We start from the raw sequence: 18,983 nt of genomic DNA on the forward strand, positions 1-18,983 counted from the left end.
GTGTCCTGGATTTTCTTCCAGTATGCTGCCCTAAAATGCATGCAATTTTTAGACTGAATTTATAATTGACTTAAGATGTACTGACTGGTCGTGACTTCACATAGCCTTGGTGTGCTTACCTTAAATAACCAACACAACCCTTATACATGTATTTAAAAAAAAAAAAAAAAATTCAAATTAATAAACAATCACCTGTGGTTTATATTTTATATTGTGGTTTATATTTTATATGTTCACTGCCGTTAAAAACTTTACGCGTCATTCTGGCTGTTTGATGTTCGAGTTTTTTGGCTGTTGCTTACAGAATGCTCCACTAAGATATTTAGTAGTCTTTTTACAGTAACATCCACGCAATCACTTGTCGCCCGTCGACCAAGGTCGTGTAGCGGACGAAGTTTTATGCGGTAATGCAGATGTACTAGTAGGAAGACAAAATACTGTGTAATACAGTAATAAGCTCTTTTGTGCATACTCTTCATGTTAACGCACTTGTAGATTCTCTACACCAAAACAGTAAAACTTCAGTGATGTATTCTTGTTTGAAATTTACAGAAAAAGTCCTAAGCTTAAGGAGAAATAACCTTGGTGAGCTTTCTTTGGAAAAATGGATAATACATTTTTTACAATGACTTTTTCATTATCTTTTAGCGTTCACCATAACCGCGGCATATGAATTTTTTTTAATTCTTTTGAAGAAATGTTTTTTATTTTATTTTAACGAATTCCGGTCTTAGTTTTGTTAGTCCGATGTGGACGATGTTGAAATATCAGGAAAGTGGGCGCAAAATGTTAATTTATAACGGCTTTATGTACATAAATAAAGTTTTATGTAGCATAAGCTGTATAACTGTGGTTGAATCAGCAAAGTTTTGGCCCTTTTTATTACTTTAAATATGGTATTATTACTGTTTGTTCTCCCTAACTGCATAGGAGTATTTTTTTTTTTTTTATGTTTCAGAAAAAGTGTTTATTTATTGAAATAAAGAATGAAATCTGTTCCTTATTTGAATAGACTGGTTGATAAATCTTCAAATATCAGCGCAAATAGGTGCTCATGTTAATTCTCTTTATGTATTTTTAACGTTGAAACCAAGTGTTGGTGCTACATTTTCTTTGCCTGAAACATGGCATTGTCATCTAAATGGCGGGTGCTCTGAATTGAAAACTTATATAAATCGATTATGTATTGAACTATTTTAATGTTTTTTTTTTTTTTTTTTGTTAACGTATGTATGTATTTTTGTATGTCTACAAAAATTGTGATAATTTTTATTAAAATATACCAAAAGGTTCCTGAGCTGCTGGCAGCTAATATATTTAGTAATGAAGATTTAATAAAGCGAAATTAGCATTTTGAAGACAAACTTTAAAATTCCTTTTATAAAAGAACATTATTTTAACTTTAACTGCAGGCAGCTAAACCTTTTGTTCTTTTATAAAAATTGATTATAATAATTTATAATTATAATCAAAAGATTATATCAATCCCTGCTGAAAATTTCTGCCTGATTTCGAACTTTGGGACTTTCGAACTTCATGGCAGCTATGCATGAATTTAGACATACTGTATTTTCATCTCTGTTGCATAATCCCGCTGCACATCAAGCTTATTTTATAAGCTCATTTCATCGTTGGGAAAAATCTTTTCTGCACCTTGCAACCACAATGAATTAGTTATAAAATGTCTATTGGGGCAATCTTTTCTCTGTTCCTGTCTTCTTTGAACTGAACATTAGCATTGGTAGGAGCATATGATGAAAGAAAGCATGCTTATATGGCATCAGCCAAAAAAAAAAAAAAAAAACTTCTAATTTCGAAAACCCATCCATTCGCTCCGAATTCTTGTCCATTTCTATCTAAAGACAAATTTCTTCACATCTATTCTACAATTGTCTTTCCTCGATTTGAATTTGGCCCCTTAGGTGCGTAATCCGAGCAAGAGGAAGAATCCTATCAGCATTGAGCTTGCTCAAACCATTCACAGACCTTATACACCTCAATTACGTAACCTCGCAGGTGGCAAGTCTCCAGACGCCGCAATTTGCAGAACTTTAGCCTTTCTTGATACACAACAGCCCTGTGTTCCATTCACCAATCTCGTTGCCCTTCTCTGTACTCGTTCCAGCAGCTCGACATCCTTCCTAAAATGAGGCCTCAAGACCTGTATGTAGTACTCAAGGTGTGGCCTGACCATTGCCTTCTACAATGGGATGATCACCTCCTTATCCCTGCTGGCAAAATTCCTGTATATCATCGACAGGACACCATGAGCTACACTTGCACCTGTCTGCATTGCTCAGAGAACTTCATATCTGACTGAACAATTACCCCCAGGTCCTTTTCATTCTCCACTACCCTGACTGTAGTACCACAGTTAGTACGTTACTCTGGGGTTACTGCTACCCATATATGCAAAGTTACTGTGGTTATTTTACATTCTCGTCATCCCATTCGCAGCACTGAGTGGTGGATGTTTGGTTCTGCTTCTAAGATGGGTCGGCAGTTACATTTTGAGCATGTAACTGCGGCTCTATAACTTTTAGCACACACAAAGCAAAGTTTGAAACGGAGTTAGAGGACTTAAAAATCAACGACATGTGGAGTGCAAGACTAAAATGCCTTAAAACTGAAATTGAGGATTTGGAGAGGCAAAAGACTGCTCTTGTAATCTACATAAATGGATGGCGATAGATGAGTTGAAAAGCAAGACCAAATAGTGTTCGATGCGTGGAGTAGCTTATCGGACACGTATATAAATATGAAAATATTTGCGTTTGGACTTCTCAGTTTTTGGTTCGACAAATTTCTGCGGGCAAATATCTTCGAACATGAACTATATTAAAAATAAATCAAGAAACCGTCTGAACAATGCGAGTCTCTCAGCATGCTTAACGATAAAAATTATGGCATACTTCCCTGATGTTGAGAGACTCGCTCAAGAAGTTCAGCAGCAAAATTCACATTAATTAGAAATATTATTAATAAATAATATTTCAAAAAATATATTTTTTTAATAAAACACCTTCCCACTCTTCCATTTCTTAAAAAACTCCCTTCCCCCCACTCTCCCTTCCAGCTTGAGCCGAAGTGCGGTCCTTCGGATTCTCTCTTTTTTTTTTTTTTTTTTAATTAGATCAAAAATGTCTGTTCCCTCAAAAAGGTTGCCGATCCCTTCTAAGATAATTCCCAAAAAATTCTCTGGTCGGAGTAAACTTCGAGTTGGTGGAAGGCTTTTTTTTCTTGTACGGAGCCATTTTTAAAAAGTTCCCACTCTATTCCATTTCTTAAAAAACTCCCCCCCCCCCACCTCCAGCTTGAGCTGAAGTGCTGGAGGGGGGGGAGTTTTTCGGATTCTCTCTTTTTTTTTTTTTTTAATTAAACTTAAATTGTCCATTTAAATTGTGTTTTAAATAAATACAATTTATTTGTTCTCCTCATTATTGTTCATTTTCTGTAGAGAAGATAACCATACTCTTCCAAAACATGATCTTGCTCTACAGGACATTTTTGCTTTGGCCATAACTGGATAAAAGCGTTTATTGTTCACAGATTTGCTGTTAAGAACTCTATTCCATGGAAACTTCCATATGCATTGCACTAGCTCGGTACCCAAAGCATTGCATGCTAGGCGCCTCCGTAGCCAGGTGGGCAGGAGCAGCAGTGCGTAGCACACGCTTCTTGATTAGACCGAGGTTCGAGCCCGTGCCCACCAAATACGGAGGATGCGGAAAGGTCAGGGAATGACCACCGCATATCCCCGGACCAATATGGCTTTAGTTGCTAATGCTCCTAAAAAACAAATAACAAACAAACAAACAAACATTGCATGCTGACTGACCACTTTATTAGTTCACATACCGAGTATCCCTCAGAATTGCTCGAGTTCATAATTTCCCACATTGTTTCCCACAGTTGTCAAATTGGATGGTTGCAGATCTCTTCTCCAAGGTGCTGGATTTAGATCTGGTAACTGCTGGAGACCTCCACAGTTGCCTGAGTTCCGCCGTAGCCTAGTGGTCAGGCGCGCGGGTGCATAAGTACACGTGCCTTGAGTGACCGGGGTTCAAGCCCGTGACTGCTGAATACGGTGCTGTTTCTTGTATTCTGTGTATCTTGTAAAAACTCTTCTGACCGTTTGGTCGTCCCGGAGTATAAACAGAAAATTTATTTATTCCTGACTGAATTTATTTGCATGTTACTGGAATGAGTTGTGTGATATTCTGGCCTTGTGACGTGGCACATTATTGTGTTAGATGAACCCATGGCAGATGGAAATAGTGCCGCCGCCATGAAGGGATGTACCTAGTCGGAAACAATCTACAGATGACCTATGCTATTGAAATGTTGCTCGTGTTTTGGGTCAGACTGCTCCACAAAAACACTCCCCACACGATTATACCTCCAGTCCATTGTTGCTGTTGTGGTAGGACAGATCCATGGACTTGTGCTGTTTTTGGTGTATTCTTGTCATTCCATCAACCAAAAACGGCAGGAAGTGTGATTCGTGATACCAGGTAAAATCTTTCCACTGTTCAATGTTGGCGTTCCTGAACCCACTGCAGCCGTAGATGTTTTTTTTTTTTTGACAGATGTAGAACCTGGTTCAATATCGGCTGCAGTACTCCACTCACCATGACAGAGTATGACGAATGGTGTATCCTAAAATGGCTCTTTGGTACTGGTTTGTTATTTGACTGGCAAGCTCTTCTGCTACCCTGCACAAGTCTTTTCAGCATTCACTGGCCTCTCATCAACAAACTGTTTCTGATCACGGATTGCCGCACTGGCTGAATGGTATTTGGGTGTTGTATCAAACTCAATACATCCGAGTTAGTCATACATGAAATCAGAGCAGAGTAATTGTGGTCCTCTTACTGGCGTGTCTGGCCGACTGCCACATTCAAAGCCACTTCTGACTTGCCCATTCTCTTACTGAATTGCACATAGTACCTTAAGTATCTTCCTACTTGCTTTACAAATAAAATGTTTATGTGTAATGTTTGTTTTACACATAAAATGTTTGTTTCTTTCCCTATTAATAGTTTAATGGGGTGAAATTTGATCCATGATATTTGCATCCTTCCCTCAACGAAGAAAAGAATGTCTTGAGGAGCTTTCTCTGTTTGTTGATTCTGATACCAGGATTTTTGGTAGGATGCCAGGCACCCGTCACGATGACATCAGAACAGAGCACAAAATGTGCACGCAACAAACACTACACACACATGACCGGTTATGGCGCAAGCCTCACCACAAGAAGTATAAAAGCGGCTAACGGGGGGGAACCCTAGGGTCCGCAACAACTACACTTAAATACTTAATACTTACAAAAAAAAAAAAAAAATACTTGCTTTACATATATCCATGGTACATTTATTTATTATCATACAACGATGTTACATCAGTACTAGTAACAAAGGATGTAATTTATTCAGCTGTGTAACAAAATTAACCATATCAGTATTGAATTGTAGCAGATGGAGTTGCAGTCCACATTCGCAGCATTTCCATTCAGTATCATGATAGAGTGTGCTTTCTTTGTTGTCTTGGTGTATCACATTCCAATGATTTGAATATTCTGGTTTTTGAAACTACAGTGGCTATAGAAGAGTAATTGTATCCAACCGTTGTGATATTTTCTTTAATTGTGTCATGATATAAATGTGTTGAATTGTGTGTTAATCTTAGTTTTGTCTTCACAAGTGCATGTCTACAATCCCATTTTCAGTTTGTTGGTAGCATTTTCTGTTGTTTTTTTAGTGACTCAGTCCAAGTTGTAGTGATCAAACATTTTATGTATATCCCTAAGTGACAGTTCTGAAGGAAATTCATTGTGAATTCTTGTAGCTGGATGAATTTCTGAAACCAGTAGTCTGTTCTAAAGCCATTCCATTAAGTATCAAAACCATTTCAAGTTCTTGGATCTGCTAGATATGGGTGTATGTTTATTATGAACGTCTCTTCCTTTCAAATACGTTTCAAGGATTTTATAGATTTCCTTTTGTTAAATAAAATCTGTAGGGTGCGATTAGCAGAAAAGAGAAATCGAGGAACGCAGGACATTTAATTTCTACCAGTTATGCCTTCTGAGCTGAATTATGTATGTAAGTTGATACCAATTCAAATTATTATATTAGAGCCACCGGTAATTTCTTACATACACCCATATATGTATTATGTCTGTAAATTGCGTATGTTCTCTGTGGTCGATTTTGCTGTTTTGATTTGGACGAAAAAAAAACCTTTCTATCTATGCCTGAGACCGACTAACTCACCCACGGAGTGAAAAAAGCCCATAAGAGTTCTTCGCGCGGGATTCGAACCTGGGCCTTTTCCACCCAGTGTGGGGATGAAGATGGTGACAATACCAATGTGCTACATGCGCAGACTTGTGAATTGATACAAACCAAACTATTATTTTTAGGTAACCCGAATAATTAAATTCATCTGCCGTGCAGTGTCTGTTAATTGCGTGTGTTCTATGGTCGAGTTCTCTGTTTTGCTGGACGAAAAATTCAAGTTTCTGGGAGAAAAACCTTGCTATCTACGCCTGAGACCGACTAACTCAGCCACGGAGTGAAAAAAGCCCATTAAAGTCCCTCGCGCCATAGACGGAATTCAAACCCAGCCTGTGAGTTGATACAGCTAATTTAGCAAATAACAGAACCTTCACACAGTTAACTTTGCGTCTACTCCACTCCAAGCCATGACACGCCACGCTGCTTTGGTTCCATTACGTCTCTCCCCACCACCTTAAAATCTCATCATCGCATACAAAGGGCATCGCTTGTTTCAGAGTCATTTTTTTTTTACAATTTGTTCAATAAAAATTCGCATTACTTTGGTTAGGAATAGTAGTTTCACATACAACCATAGGATGTACGATGTCTTGATCTTAACAAAAATAACACTAGCGCAACACGTGAAATATATATTGTGAATGGTAATGAGAAGGGATGGCTGAGGAGCACACTAAATGGTAGCAGTATCACGAGTATGGAAAGAAGAAACCTAGCAAATGAGCGTGAGTGGCCAAATATTTTTCTTCTTAGTGTAATGAGTTCTTAATAATCAATAATGGATTGTAATAATTTATTGAATTCCAGTGATGATTGAAATAAACAGCAATTCCTAAGGCTTGTCACATACCATACCTGGAAGACATTCTTCCAGGTATGGTAGCTAGAGATTGCTACCTGGAAGACAACTACTGGTCCATGTAAAGAAGAGGATACAGTCCACCAGTTCATCCATTATTCAACCTTAACTCTTCTAATTGCAAAGGTATATTCCTTCTCACAAGGCCTCCGTAGCCGAGTGGGCAGGAGCGGGAGTGCAGTAGCACACGCTCTTTGAGTAGACCGGGGTTCAAGCCCCTGACTGCTGAATACGGTCGATCTGCCAACCCGCACTGGACCAGCGTGGCAGATTATGGTCCATTTCCCTCACCAAGAATTGTTGAGGAGGCTTCCATCCTGCAGTGGGTTGATAATGGCTGCACTTTACTTTATTCCTTCTCACGAAAAGTGAATTTGCAAAATTTTGAAAGGCAATAAAATTTCCCCTTGTTTTAATAAGTAATGGCTCAATCCCGCCCGATCTGGTTTGTACTTTTCGTTGTATTTATATATATGAAGAATTCCTTATCCCCACTCTTTGTCAGCGATTTCTCATACCTTTGCCAGCCTAACCTTTTCTGTGGCACTTTTACTGATCAATTTGTAGCTGTTATTGACTTCAGTACTTTTTATTGCTCTGTAACTTTTCCATGCAGTCTTTTTCTGTCCAAGTAATATGACAGTTTCATTATTCATCCAACTTGGAATCTTCGTTGTGTAGTATTTTTTTAATGGCATATACGCATTCAAGGTTTCTGTGATCAATGTTTTAAAGGTATACCATAATTCAATTGTATTCGCTCTCTGTGTGATATCTGCCAATTAATAGAGGCCATGTAGCACCTTAAGGCATCGTAATTTCCTTTTTTGAAATTTTAACCCATCCTTTGCCTTTAATTACTGCTACCGTAGAACTCCGTGATCAGTTCCTGCTATTGGTTCCTGTACTGTCAGTCCTATTATGTCATCTGGTTCATGGGTGATGATGAGATCTAGAATATTATTTTCGCTAGTACTTTCGTTGACATGTTGATGCAAATGACAATCGTCTAGTTGATTTAAAATTTTGTCCCTCATGTGGAGTTTTCTCCCCATATCCTCCAATCAATTAAAATTAAAGGGGCGAATTAAAGAGGCAAATTAAAATCACCTATAATAAGATATTATTATTATTATTAATCATATGGTGCAATGAAGCCTGAGGCTTATGCTGCACCAGCCAAAAAAAAAAAAAAAAAAAAAAAATTCTGAGTCACCCTGAGAGAGAGAGAGAGAGAGAGAGAATCACCAAGAAAGAGAAAATGATGATATACAGCTCAGGACCCTGGGTGTGCCAAGCCCATACCACCAGATGTGAGCCCCTGGGGTTAATGCTTACTTGCCCATTCTATTTGCATGTAGAGGCTCATCATAATCTTCGCAATCACCTGTCCTGTAGACCAGTGTTTCTCAACCTTTTTTGTTCGCGTACCCCCAAAGAACCACGTTCTTATTTTTGTAACTCCATATATGTGTGTCTACTGTATTTTACTACAAGTAAACCTCTACGCTTGAATTCTAAGTGCTTACAGTGAGTTAACTTTTTTTGTATAGTAAAACAGATGATAGCACACCTTTTATGCACATGTTTTGTGTTGCGCGACAAATTGTCGAAATACAGACATTTATTCTCATTGTAATGTCGCTTCTACAAAAACTGTTTAAAAGAAACACAAACATTTATTCTCATTATAAATAACAAATATTAAAGACTTAGTGAAATTGTTGAGCTTGTTTTGTTGAAACCAGCAGTTCAATTCGTGGCCGAGTAGAAATTAGGGCAAGAATGATCGCTGACTCTGGATTCAAACGGTTTCTGTCCTTAACTTTTATCGACGTTAAGGCAGAGAAGCCTTGTTCACACAAATAAGTTGAGCGAAATACGAGAAGCTTTGAAAGAGCTTCATCGCTAATTTCTTTGAACTGTTTTCGAGTTTTGGACCAAAAATCGCATATTTGTCAGGCTTTCAAAAATTGTTTTCAATGAGTTATCCGCTGCAATTTCTAATTAACTCTCTTTTAAATTGACTGGCATGTCAGCAGTTATGGCATTGTTTGTGACGAAAGGATTTAATACCCAATCGTTTATTTTTTCTTGATATGCGGAAAATATTGTGTGAAGGCTTCACTGAGACGCATCAAGTGACATTTAATTATTTTAGTCACACTGACAGTTACGGAAACTCCATTCTGAACAGTGAATTCGTTAAGATTCGGAAAAGCCGCGATATTTCCATCCTTGATGCATTTTGCCCACAACAATAATTTATTATAGAAACCTTTTATTTTACTATGCGTCTCGAAAATATTACTGTCGAATCCTTGAAGTTGGAGATTAAGTTCGTTTATCTTGTTGAAAATATCTGCAACATAACTGAGTTGTGAAAGCCACTCAATGCTTTCGAAGTTGGATACATAGTCATATTTTATTTTTTTTAGGAAGCACCACTTCCTCCCTCAGTTTAAACAAGCGAGTTAAAACACGTCCTCGGGAGAGCCACCTCACCTCAGTATGCAACAATAGGTGTGTGTGTGCTGAACCCATCTCTTCGCACATTGCGTTAAAAAGCCGTGAATTTGGTGCTCGAGACTTGATAAAATTGACTACCTTAATGGCAACACTCATTACTTCATGCAACTCTGGAGTCATATTTTTTGCAGCAAAAACTTTGTCTACGAATAATACAATGCTGCCAGCCGATGTCAGGATTGATTTCATGTATACTTGCAGTAAGACCGCTTTTTTGTCCAGTCCCACTGATACACCATTCCCACCGGAGTCCTAATTCAAGTCACAAAATTGTCCAAAGTTTGAAAAATATCTTTTCCCCCTGTATGTTCTGGCATCCGTTTACAACCCGGTATGTCGTCCTTAATAGCACTAATTTCAACATCAAAATAGCGGACAAACACAATAAGCCGAGCATTGTTTGAAATGTCTGTAGACTCGTCGAGTTGCATTGAAAATCTTTTATTCAGTTTTATCTTTTCAACAGTTTGCAGAATTACATCTTGTGCCATTTCACAAATTCGGCGACCTACAGTAGTGTCAGAAGTTGGTATGCTTTTTATTGTTTGAACACTTTTTTGTCTAGCATTTTATCAGCGATAATCAAAACACCAGGAACGATGAGCGTTTCAACCGCGGTGTACGCCTTTGTTATTTTTAGCAACTAATAAAGCTAATTCGTAAGATGTTTATAAAGCATCTTTAGAATTCGAAGTTTGGGTAAAACTGAATAACTTTTTGATTTTTTATTATAGAGTTAGCTTTGCACTTAAAAAAACCAATAGCTTTATCTTCCAATTCGACGATTTGTTAGATGTCGTTTTAATAGAGAGGGCTTCATGCTATTATTAGACAAAGTTTGATTGCATATTACACAGATTGGAAGAGGTGGATCACACTTGTTTGAAATGAAACCGTAATTAACATTGAAAATTGCATTGAAATTGCATTGAAAATCTTTTATCCAGTTTGATCTTTTCAGCAGTTTGCAGAATTACATCTTGTGCCATTTCACAAATTCGGCGATCCACAGTAGTGTCAGAAGTTGGTATGCTTTTTATTGTTTGAACACTTTTTTGTCTAGCATTTTATCAGCGATAATCAAAACACCAGGAACGATGAGCGTTTCAACCGCGGTGTACGCCTTTGTTATTTTTAGCAACTAATAAAGCTAATTCGTAAGATGTTTATAAAGCATCTTTAGAATTCGAAGTTTGGGTAAAACTGAATAACTTTTTGATTTTTTATTATAGAGTTAGCTTTGCACTTAAAAAAACCAATAGCTTTATCTTCCAATTCGACGATTTGTTAGATGTCGTTTTAATAGAGAGGGCTTCATGCTATTATTAGACAAAGTTTGATTGCATATTACACAGATTGGAAGAGGTGGATCACACTTGTTTGAAATGAAACCGTAATTAACATTGAAAATTGCATTGAAATTGCATTGAAAATCTTTTATCCAGTTTGATCTTTTCAGCAGTTTGCAGAATTACATCTTGTGCCATTTCACAAATTCGGCGATCCACAGTAGTGTCAGAAGTTGGTATGCTTTTTATTGTTTGAACACTTTTTTGTCTAGCATTTTATCAGCGATAATCAAAACACCAGGAACGATGAGCGTTTCAACCGCTGTGTACGCCTTTTTTATTTTTAGCAACTAATAAAGCTAATTCGTAAGATGTTTATAAAGCATCTTTAGAATTCGAAGTTTGGGTAAAACTGAATAACTTTATTATAGAGTTAGCTTTGCGCTTAAAAAAATCAACAGCTTTATCTTTCAATTCGACATGATTTGTTAGAAGATGTTGTTTTAATAGAGAGGGCTTCATGCTATTATTAGACAAAGTTTGATTGCATATTACACAGATTGGAAGAGGTGGATCATACTTGTTTGAAATGAAACCATAATTAACATATCTTTCGTCATAATAACGATATTTGGGTTTAGTCTCAGCTTTCAAAGATTTTGCGGTACAGTATTATGTTTAGTTTTAGTAGATTTCCCAACGACAATCTCCAAACCACTCGGTCCAGATGAAGGAGTAACAAGTGTAACTTCATTAGATCTTTGCAATTCATTATTTTCACTGCATACACTGCCGTTCTCACCCTCACATTTTCGCTTTAAAATAAACTTATCCATAATGATAAGTCTGCGTGGGTAGCACACTGGTATCGTCACCGTCCTCCCCACACCCGGTGGAAAAGGCCCGGGTTCGAATCCTGTCGATGACGCGAGGAACTTTAGTGGGCTTTTTTCACTCCGTGGCTGAGTTAGTCGGTCTCAGGCGTAGATAGCAAGGTTTTTTCCCTCAGAAACTGAGGTTTTTTCCCTCAGAAACTGAGGTTTTTTCGTCCAGCAAAACAGGCAAATCGACCAGAGAACACACACAATTTACAGACACGAATACGGGTTAATGTAATCATTTACGGGTAACCCTAATATAGTAATTTGATTTTTTTAATACAAAACACGCTTAAGAAAAAAATCGGATAAATCATCAATTCTGATTAATCATCACTTAGCTTAATAATGGCATTAATGTAATTAATACAGAAATTATTGATGATTTCGAACTATACTTATACATAGTACGGAATATGGTTAAGTAAAAAATACGTTTCAATTGTTCCAAAATATTTTTGTTTCTTGTTAATCTCTCGCGTACCCCAGTTGAATAACGCTGCTGTAGACTATTCCCACTTCCAACTATCTCACACCATACAGATTCTATACTAGCATGCGAAACGTCTGAATCCGGGAACGCTTTCGTCGCGCTCAGGCTACTTTTGATAAGTGTAAAGTGTATGCGTGTCTGACGGCACCAGGGGTTTCGTTTCCTCCATCTCCGCGTTGCTTTCATTGTGGGTGTAACAGTTCACTGCAAAGGCCAGAGATTTAAAAGTGTATGGATTTTGTAAGTGTAGTGTTATGTATCGTTGTTCATCTGGTCATTTAGCCGCTAGATCCCTGCTGGGGCCCAACGTTGTCCACACTTGGCCTCGTGGAGGCAGACCAGGTGCACAGTAGCTTGAAATTTTACTCTGGCAGGCCCTGACACCTAGTTTCCTGGGATTTCAGTGGCTAGGTGCCTTAAAAAAAGCATCGTAGGGGTAAACACTAGGTTCTGTAAAGCCTTAAAGTTTGCATACTTAGTTTAATATAGACATTGTTAGAATTTTACAGTGTGGGACATGTGCTGACGTATAGATAGTGGGGGAAGGAAATTTGGGGGGAAACTGGGGGGGTTAGATACATTCTGTCTACCTGCGATATGAATTTTTTCGTTACTTCTCCCTTTATAGATGCGGACCAACGGTTCTGTCACACGTGCTGTAAATGCGTCAGCAATCACTTCTTTTCTGTATTGCAGGCATTTGCTGGGTCTGTGGTATATCCAATCAGATTTGTTGTTTTCCTTTTGGAAAGGTGGTATAACATAGTGCAGCGCACGACCTCCTGGTCCAGCGATAGGGCCACAGCCAGGACCTGCAAGGCGTGTGTGCTCACTATCCTGTAGGCTCTTGTTATGGTAAGGGTATGGTTTGCTGTATAGCGCCGAGAAGTGTTCTGTTAACCACGGTGATTACTTTCCTGTACCAGATGGGTGCTCCGTAGGTGATCACAGGGATTAAAACCGCCTTGTAGTACAGAGACAGGGTTCGTCTTTTTAGCCCCCAGTCTCGCCTTGACACCCTGGAAATCATGGCAGCGTATTTACTTATTTTTTCTTTTAAGTATAGAAGGTGCGGTTTAAAGGACAGGTTGTTGTCTATGATAAGTCCGAGCTATTTCACTTGCTTCATCAGTTTTATTGTTTTCCCTTAGAGCTTAATTTTGGGTAGTCTTCTGATATGAAGCGTGCCGTTCAATAGGATTGAGCAAGTCTTTGTTGTTGATATCTTTAGGCAGTGAGTCGTCGTCCATTCCTGCAGGATCACCAGCACGTGGTGGCCAGGGCCTCCAGTCCTGCCCTTGAGTCCGCCGCCACAGTCAGGACTAGGTCATCAGCAAAGGTCTGGGATCCAACCTCCCCCAGGACTGATCCCTGCGGATGCTCTAGGTCACTTTCTGGAATGGTGTGACTACCTCTATCCTCCTATCCTTCAGGTAAGTCATTATGCTCTGGTAGAGGTTAAGGGGGGTCTCTGCCACCCAGAATCTGGCGAGGACGCTCGGCCACTAAAGTGAGTCGAACGCCCCGGCGAAGTCGACCAGGATGGCAAGGAAGTATTTCTTGGTACATTGTTGTGCCTCAGTCTGAAGTTTCTGGATGGCTTCAGTGGTTAACAGACCAAGCCTGAACCTGAATTGATTATGGTTTGTGAGGTTTGCTGCATTGTAGTGGGCTAGTATTCTTCTGTGAAGTAATTTTTCCTTCAATTTACTTAAAGTTGAGAGAAGGGCTATAGGATGGTATGAGTCTGGTTGGTCAGGTTGCTTAGTATGATTTTTTAAGATCAGCTTCAGGTTAGCTGTCTCCCAGTGTGTTGGATATTTCCTTGCTTGTTGCAGGTGTTAAAGAGATAGAGGAAGAGTTCAGGCTCATATTCCACAGTCTTTTTGAGTATCTCTGGTTCTATCAAGTCTGGGCCAGGGCATCTTTTATTCCTAATTTTCAGTGCTGCGGCCCATAGCTCATCCATAGTGAAAAGATTTTGATTTGCACACATTTTCCTGCAGCTTAGGCAGCATTAGTGTAGGTGGTTCTTGGAATATTACATTTAGAATATTGGTGGTGGACTCTCTCCATGTCCGTTATTGTGCCTTGCGGCGTCTTTGTGGTATCATTCACTTGCCCCCTAGGAAACTTATTTGGGGTGATTTTGTACAGGGATCAGTGTTGCCTGTTGTGGAGACGAGATTCTCCCACTATTGCCTCTTATTTTTCTTGGTTTTTTTTTAGTGTAAGCATTTCTCTTTTCTCGGTAGCGCTACTTTTGATAAGAAGCATGAACCCTTATCACACCTTCTATCTGCCTTATCCTTCCTAAATACATTATACATACATGGCTGTAGTGGACAGTATATGCCGTATAACCTCTGGATTTTTTTGGGTGAATAGCGTATAACTTCTGGTTTTTGAAAGACTTGAAAAAACAAATACTGTATTATTCAAATATTTACTGAAAATTAAAAAATCAATTTATTAGAATTTGATTCTTAGGCAATACGTATAGTTTTATTATTTTTAATATACACTGAGTGATCACTGAATTATGACCACCTACCTAATACTTCTTAGGTCCGCATTTTGCCCTCAGTACAGCAGCTATCCGACGTGGCATTGATTCAACAAGATGTCGGAAGCGTTCGGGAGGTATGGCCAACCAAGCTGTGCGTAATGCGGTCACCAGTGCAAGAATGGAGGTGATTGGTGTATATAGACGCCTGATATGCCTTTCCATAGTGTCCCACAAGTGCTCTATGGGATTGATATCGGGGGGAGTTCGGAGGCCAATCGATATAAAGTGTAAAGTGTAAAGTGTGTTTAGGGTCAAGCGGCACCAGGGGTTTCCCCCATCTCCGCGTAGGTTACATTGTATGTGAACCAGTTTACTGGAAAAGCCAGAGATTTAAAAGTGTATGGACTTTGTATATGTGTGATGCCTTGTACCGTTGTTCATCTGGTCATTTAGCCGCCAGACCTCTACTGAGGCCCGACGTTGCCCCACTTTCGCCCCGTGGAGGCAGACCAGGTATCCACTTGAATATAGTTCACTCTGGCAGGTCCTGCCACCTAATTTCCTGAGATTTCAGTGGCTAGGACCTAAAAAAAAAATAAAAATAATAAAAAAATAAATAAAATTAAAAAAAAAAAATAAATAAATAAATAAATAAAATAAAAATAAATAAAAAATAAATAAATAAAAATGTGATCACGTTGAGGAGGAAGTGCTAGGAGGTCAAAAGAAATGTTGGGCGAAATTGATTTTCACTTGTGGAATTTAGATTGTGTGGGGCGTTCACTAGCGTGCAGGTAGAGTGGGGAGGGAGACTGAAGACTGGGGGGGGAGATAGATAGAAGTATGGAGCCGATAGGGAAGACAACTCCAGTTTACAGTGGGGCATGCCCATGCCCCACCAGAAGGAAAAGAAGGGGTGGCGAGAAGGGGAGGTGACAGCAGGGCTGTCCCCTCATCCCCCGCCAGGGACGGGTAGAAAGTAGGCCAGGCAAGGGAGCTGGCCTATTTGCCAACAGGGCATACATGTGGGGTGGCTTCAGTCGGGCGCCAAGGCGTCAGGGCTGCCCCATTTGGTATTCCCAGGAGTGGAGTGAAGATATCTCTGTCCAGGTTTTCAGTCCAGGTCTGTATGACATTTGTGCAGATCATGCTTGGTCTTTTATTAAGTAGTTACTCGTGGGATCCAGGTCCATCCACTAGTGGATATTCAGTAGGATAGGCTTCAGTCACAGTCAGGGTGGACTCCCGAAGGTCCGATTGTAGTCAATGCATTTGGTTAACAGTTCTCAAATGGAATCGGTGTCCTCCATCGGTCAGTATTTGGGAGAGTGCAGTTCAGGCACAGTCCAGTTTTATCTTGGTTCATCATTTGTTGTGATTGTTGTTGTATTTATCCTAGTTGTCCTAGATTTTCTGGCAAAGGAAGAGTCTGGCGTCTTACAAAGAGGCACTGAGCAAAGTTGGTTAGGGCATTGTAGGTTCCCTCGTCCTCCAGTAGGTAGTGCTCCTGATTTTTGGGGTTGAACTGGACTCGTGTGATGAGGTGTCCACGCAGATCTTCGTACAGTTCACACTCGTGTAGCAGGTGGTCCCAGGTCTCGAGGGAACCACATGCGCAGGCTGGGTTATCTGTCAGTCCAAAGAGGTGTAGCTTGTGGCGGATAGCTCCATGTCCTGTGAGAAGGTAGGTGACGTGGAGACCAGGGCAGAGCCATGTCGGATATTTTGGGTACACCTTTTGCAAGTTCGGAAAGAACCTTCGCGTGATGTCTCCTTTGTCAGAAATCGTCCAGCGTTGTTGCCATATCGATGTCAAGTACGTTTGCAGCCTGTATTTCTCAACTTCACAGTTATTAGCCGGGTCTGTAGTGTGGTCCTGGAAGGTTGTGACTTTGCCACGTCTGAGTTGCTGAAGCATGCCATTGCGAATCACCTCAAGATCAAGAGGGAGAGCGCCCGTGATCACTTGTAGTGCATGAGTAGAGACTGTCTTGCATGCTCGGGTGAGGGTCAATAGGATGGGTCTATGTATGATATCCAGTCGTCTGCGGTTTACCGCTGTTGAGGCTTTGTGGAACCAGACGCCGGAGGCGTATGCGATTGCCGGGATAATGGCTGCTTTATAAAGGATCGCAAGTGTGCGCCTTTTCAGGCCCCATTCGCAACGTGTGACTCTGGCAAGCATGCCAGCGTATTTTTTCATCTTAGCCTGTATATATTTTAGGTGTGGGGTGAAAGACCGATTACGGTCCAGGATAACTCCCAGGTACTTTAGTTCTGTGACTAGCTTAATTGTCCTATTGTTGATTCTTATTTGCGGCGGTCTAGTTGGGGTTAGGTAGCCCTTAAGTAAGATGGATTTAGTCTTGGTGGCCGAAATGGTGAGCCGATGCCTTTCTGTCCATTCTTGCAGTGTGGTTACTGCTGCATTCGCGAGAGTTTCTAGTTGGGCTCTTGAATCTGCAGTAAGGGCTAGGGATAGGTCGTCTGCATAGGCCAATGCCTGTACACCCCCTAAGTCGAGGGAGAGGAACTCATCCAATACATAGTTCCACAGGAGGGGGCCTAATACTGAGCCCTGGGGGCATCCTCGGTGTATCTGTCGATCTACCTTGCAGTAAGGGGCCTGTACCAGGATCCGTCTGTTTGTTAGGTAGCTTCTTATGCAGCTGAATAGATTTGATGGCAGTTGGGCTGCCCTGAGTCTTGCGAGGACGCTCGGCCACCAGAGGGCGTCGAACGCCCCTGCAAAGTCAATAGAGATGAGGAGAAAGTATTTTTGTCGGCAGCTCTCCGCCATGTTAAGGATACATTCCAGTGCGTCGAGGGTTGAGTTTCCCGGTTTAAAGCCAAACTGTTTGTTTGCTGTTAAGCTAGCTGTGAGGTAGTGTGATTCAATCCTATGTCTGAGCAGCTGCTCCAACACTTTGCTGAGCACAGTCAGGAGTGCTATTGGCCGATAGGAGTCCGGCTTGTGCTGTGGTTTTGAAGGGTTTTTAAGGATCAATTTAATGTTTGCCACCTTCCAGTCCGTAGGGAACCAGCCTGAGTGGAGACAGTGGTTGTAAAGGTCCAGGAGCAGATTCGGGGTGTACTCAGCCACTTTCCTTACTATTTCCGGCTCGAGCATATCTAATCCTGGGGTTTTCCTGTTTCTTATCTTGTTAATAGCAATTTGTAGTTCTGCTTGGGTGAAGGGCTCCTCCGTCCTGGGGGATTTGTATGCATCGTTGGCTTGGCATAGCAGTTGCTGTTCAGGAGTGTTGTCTCCTTCAATGGATTTAAAAGTGGCGTCTAGTATATTGTTTACAGTATCGTGCCAGTTGTTGGTCATAGCACCCTGGGGAGTGATGGTGGAAGGGGTTACCTCCCCCCTTGGCAGCTTATTTGTGACTATCCGATAGATGATACTCCAGGGGTCAGAGTTGCCGACAGTAGAGACCAGATGCTCCCAGGACAGCTTTTCGATATGCTGGAAGTCATAACTGTGTTCCTCAAACCATTCTTGCACAAGTGCCCGATGGCTCGGCGCATTGTCATCTTGGAATACACCATCGCCATTCGAGAAAACAAGTGTAACATAGCGGGGTGTAAACAGTCAGCAGTTGACGATAGCGGAAACCACTGATACAATGGCGTAGCTACCATGTAGGCAGGCAAGGAAATTTCCTCCGAGGCCTTAAGGGATCAGCGTCTTTGGCTGTCTCCTGAACATGTTCTTTGCCTCCGGGCCCGAAAAAGGGTAGCTGCGCTAGTGCACTGATACGTTGTTCCACATGCACCAGGGGTCCAAGTTCCTGCTAGTGAAACATGCCCCACACCATATAACCGCCTCCACCGGCCCGCACTTTTGATACCATACATGATGGATCAAGAGCCTTGTTTTTGATGCCAAATCCGTACACGACCATCCACGGTGTGGAATAAATAACGTAACTCATCCGACCAACACACCTTCTTCCAGTCTTCTAACATCCAACTTGCATGCTCTTTGCACCAGGCGAGTCTTTTACGCCGATGAACCTTGGTTAGGAGAGGATGCCGTAGGGGTCGTCTGCTGGTTTAGCCCATACGTGCGACGCATGGTCATGCCAGATATTGTTCCGGGTTGGCATATGTTGTATTGG

General features: G+C 40.7%; 1 protein-coding gene across 7 annotated transcripts in view; it reads left to right on the plus strand.

Annotated features, from left to right (window-relative positions):
• LOC150088273 (uncharacterized) overlaps nucleotides 1-18,983 on the plus strand; it is a 730,398-nt gene that overhangs the window by 200,029 nt on the left and 511,386 nt on the right. For 2 of the 7 annotated variants that reach the window (XM_090369431.1, XM_090369439.1), the window contains exon 1: nucleotides 509-585. The exons of 3 other annotated variants lie outside the window; for them this stretch is intronic. In XM_090369431.1, the coding sequence (XP_090225557.1) occupies nucleotides 528-585 (58 nt within the window). In that variant the 5' untranslated portion in view covers nucleotides 509-527. Of the gene's footprint in view, nucleotides 1-500; nucleotides 586-13,578; nucleotides 13,781-18,983 lie in introns of those variants that run through there. 2 more of the 7 variants (XM_090369436.1, XM_090369435.1) reach the window with 2 other exon arrangements.

Source organism: Mastigoproctus giganteus, chromosome 3 (assembly GCF_048544385.1).
Source record: "Mastigoproctus giganteus isolate SK-2022 chromosome 3, ASM4854438v1, whole genome shotgun sequence".
NCBI classification, from domain to species: domain Eukaryota; kingdom Metazoa; phylum Arthropoda; class Arachnida; order Uropygi; family Thelyphonidae; genus Mastigoproctus; species Mastigoproctus giganteus.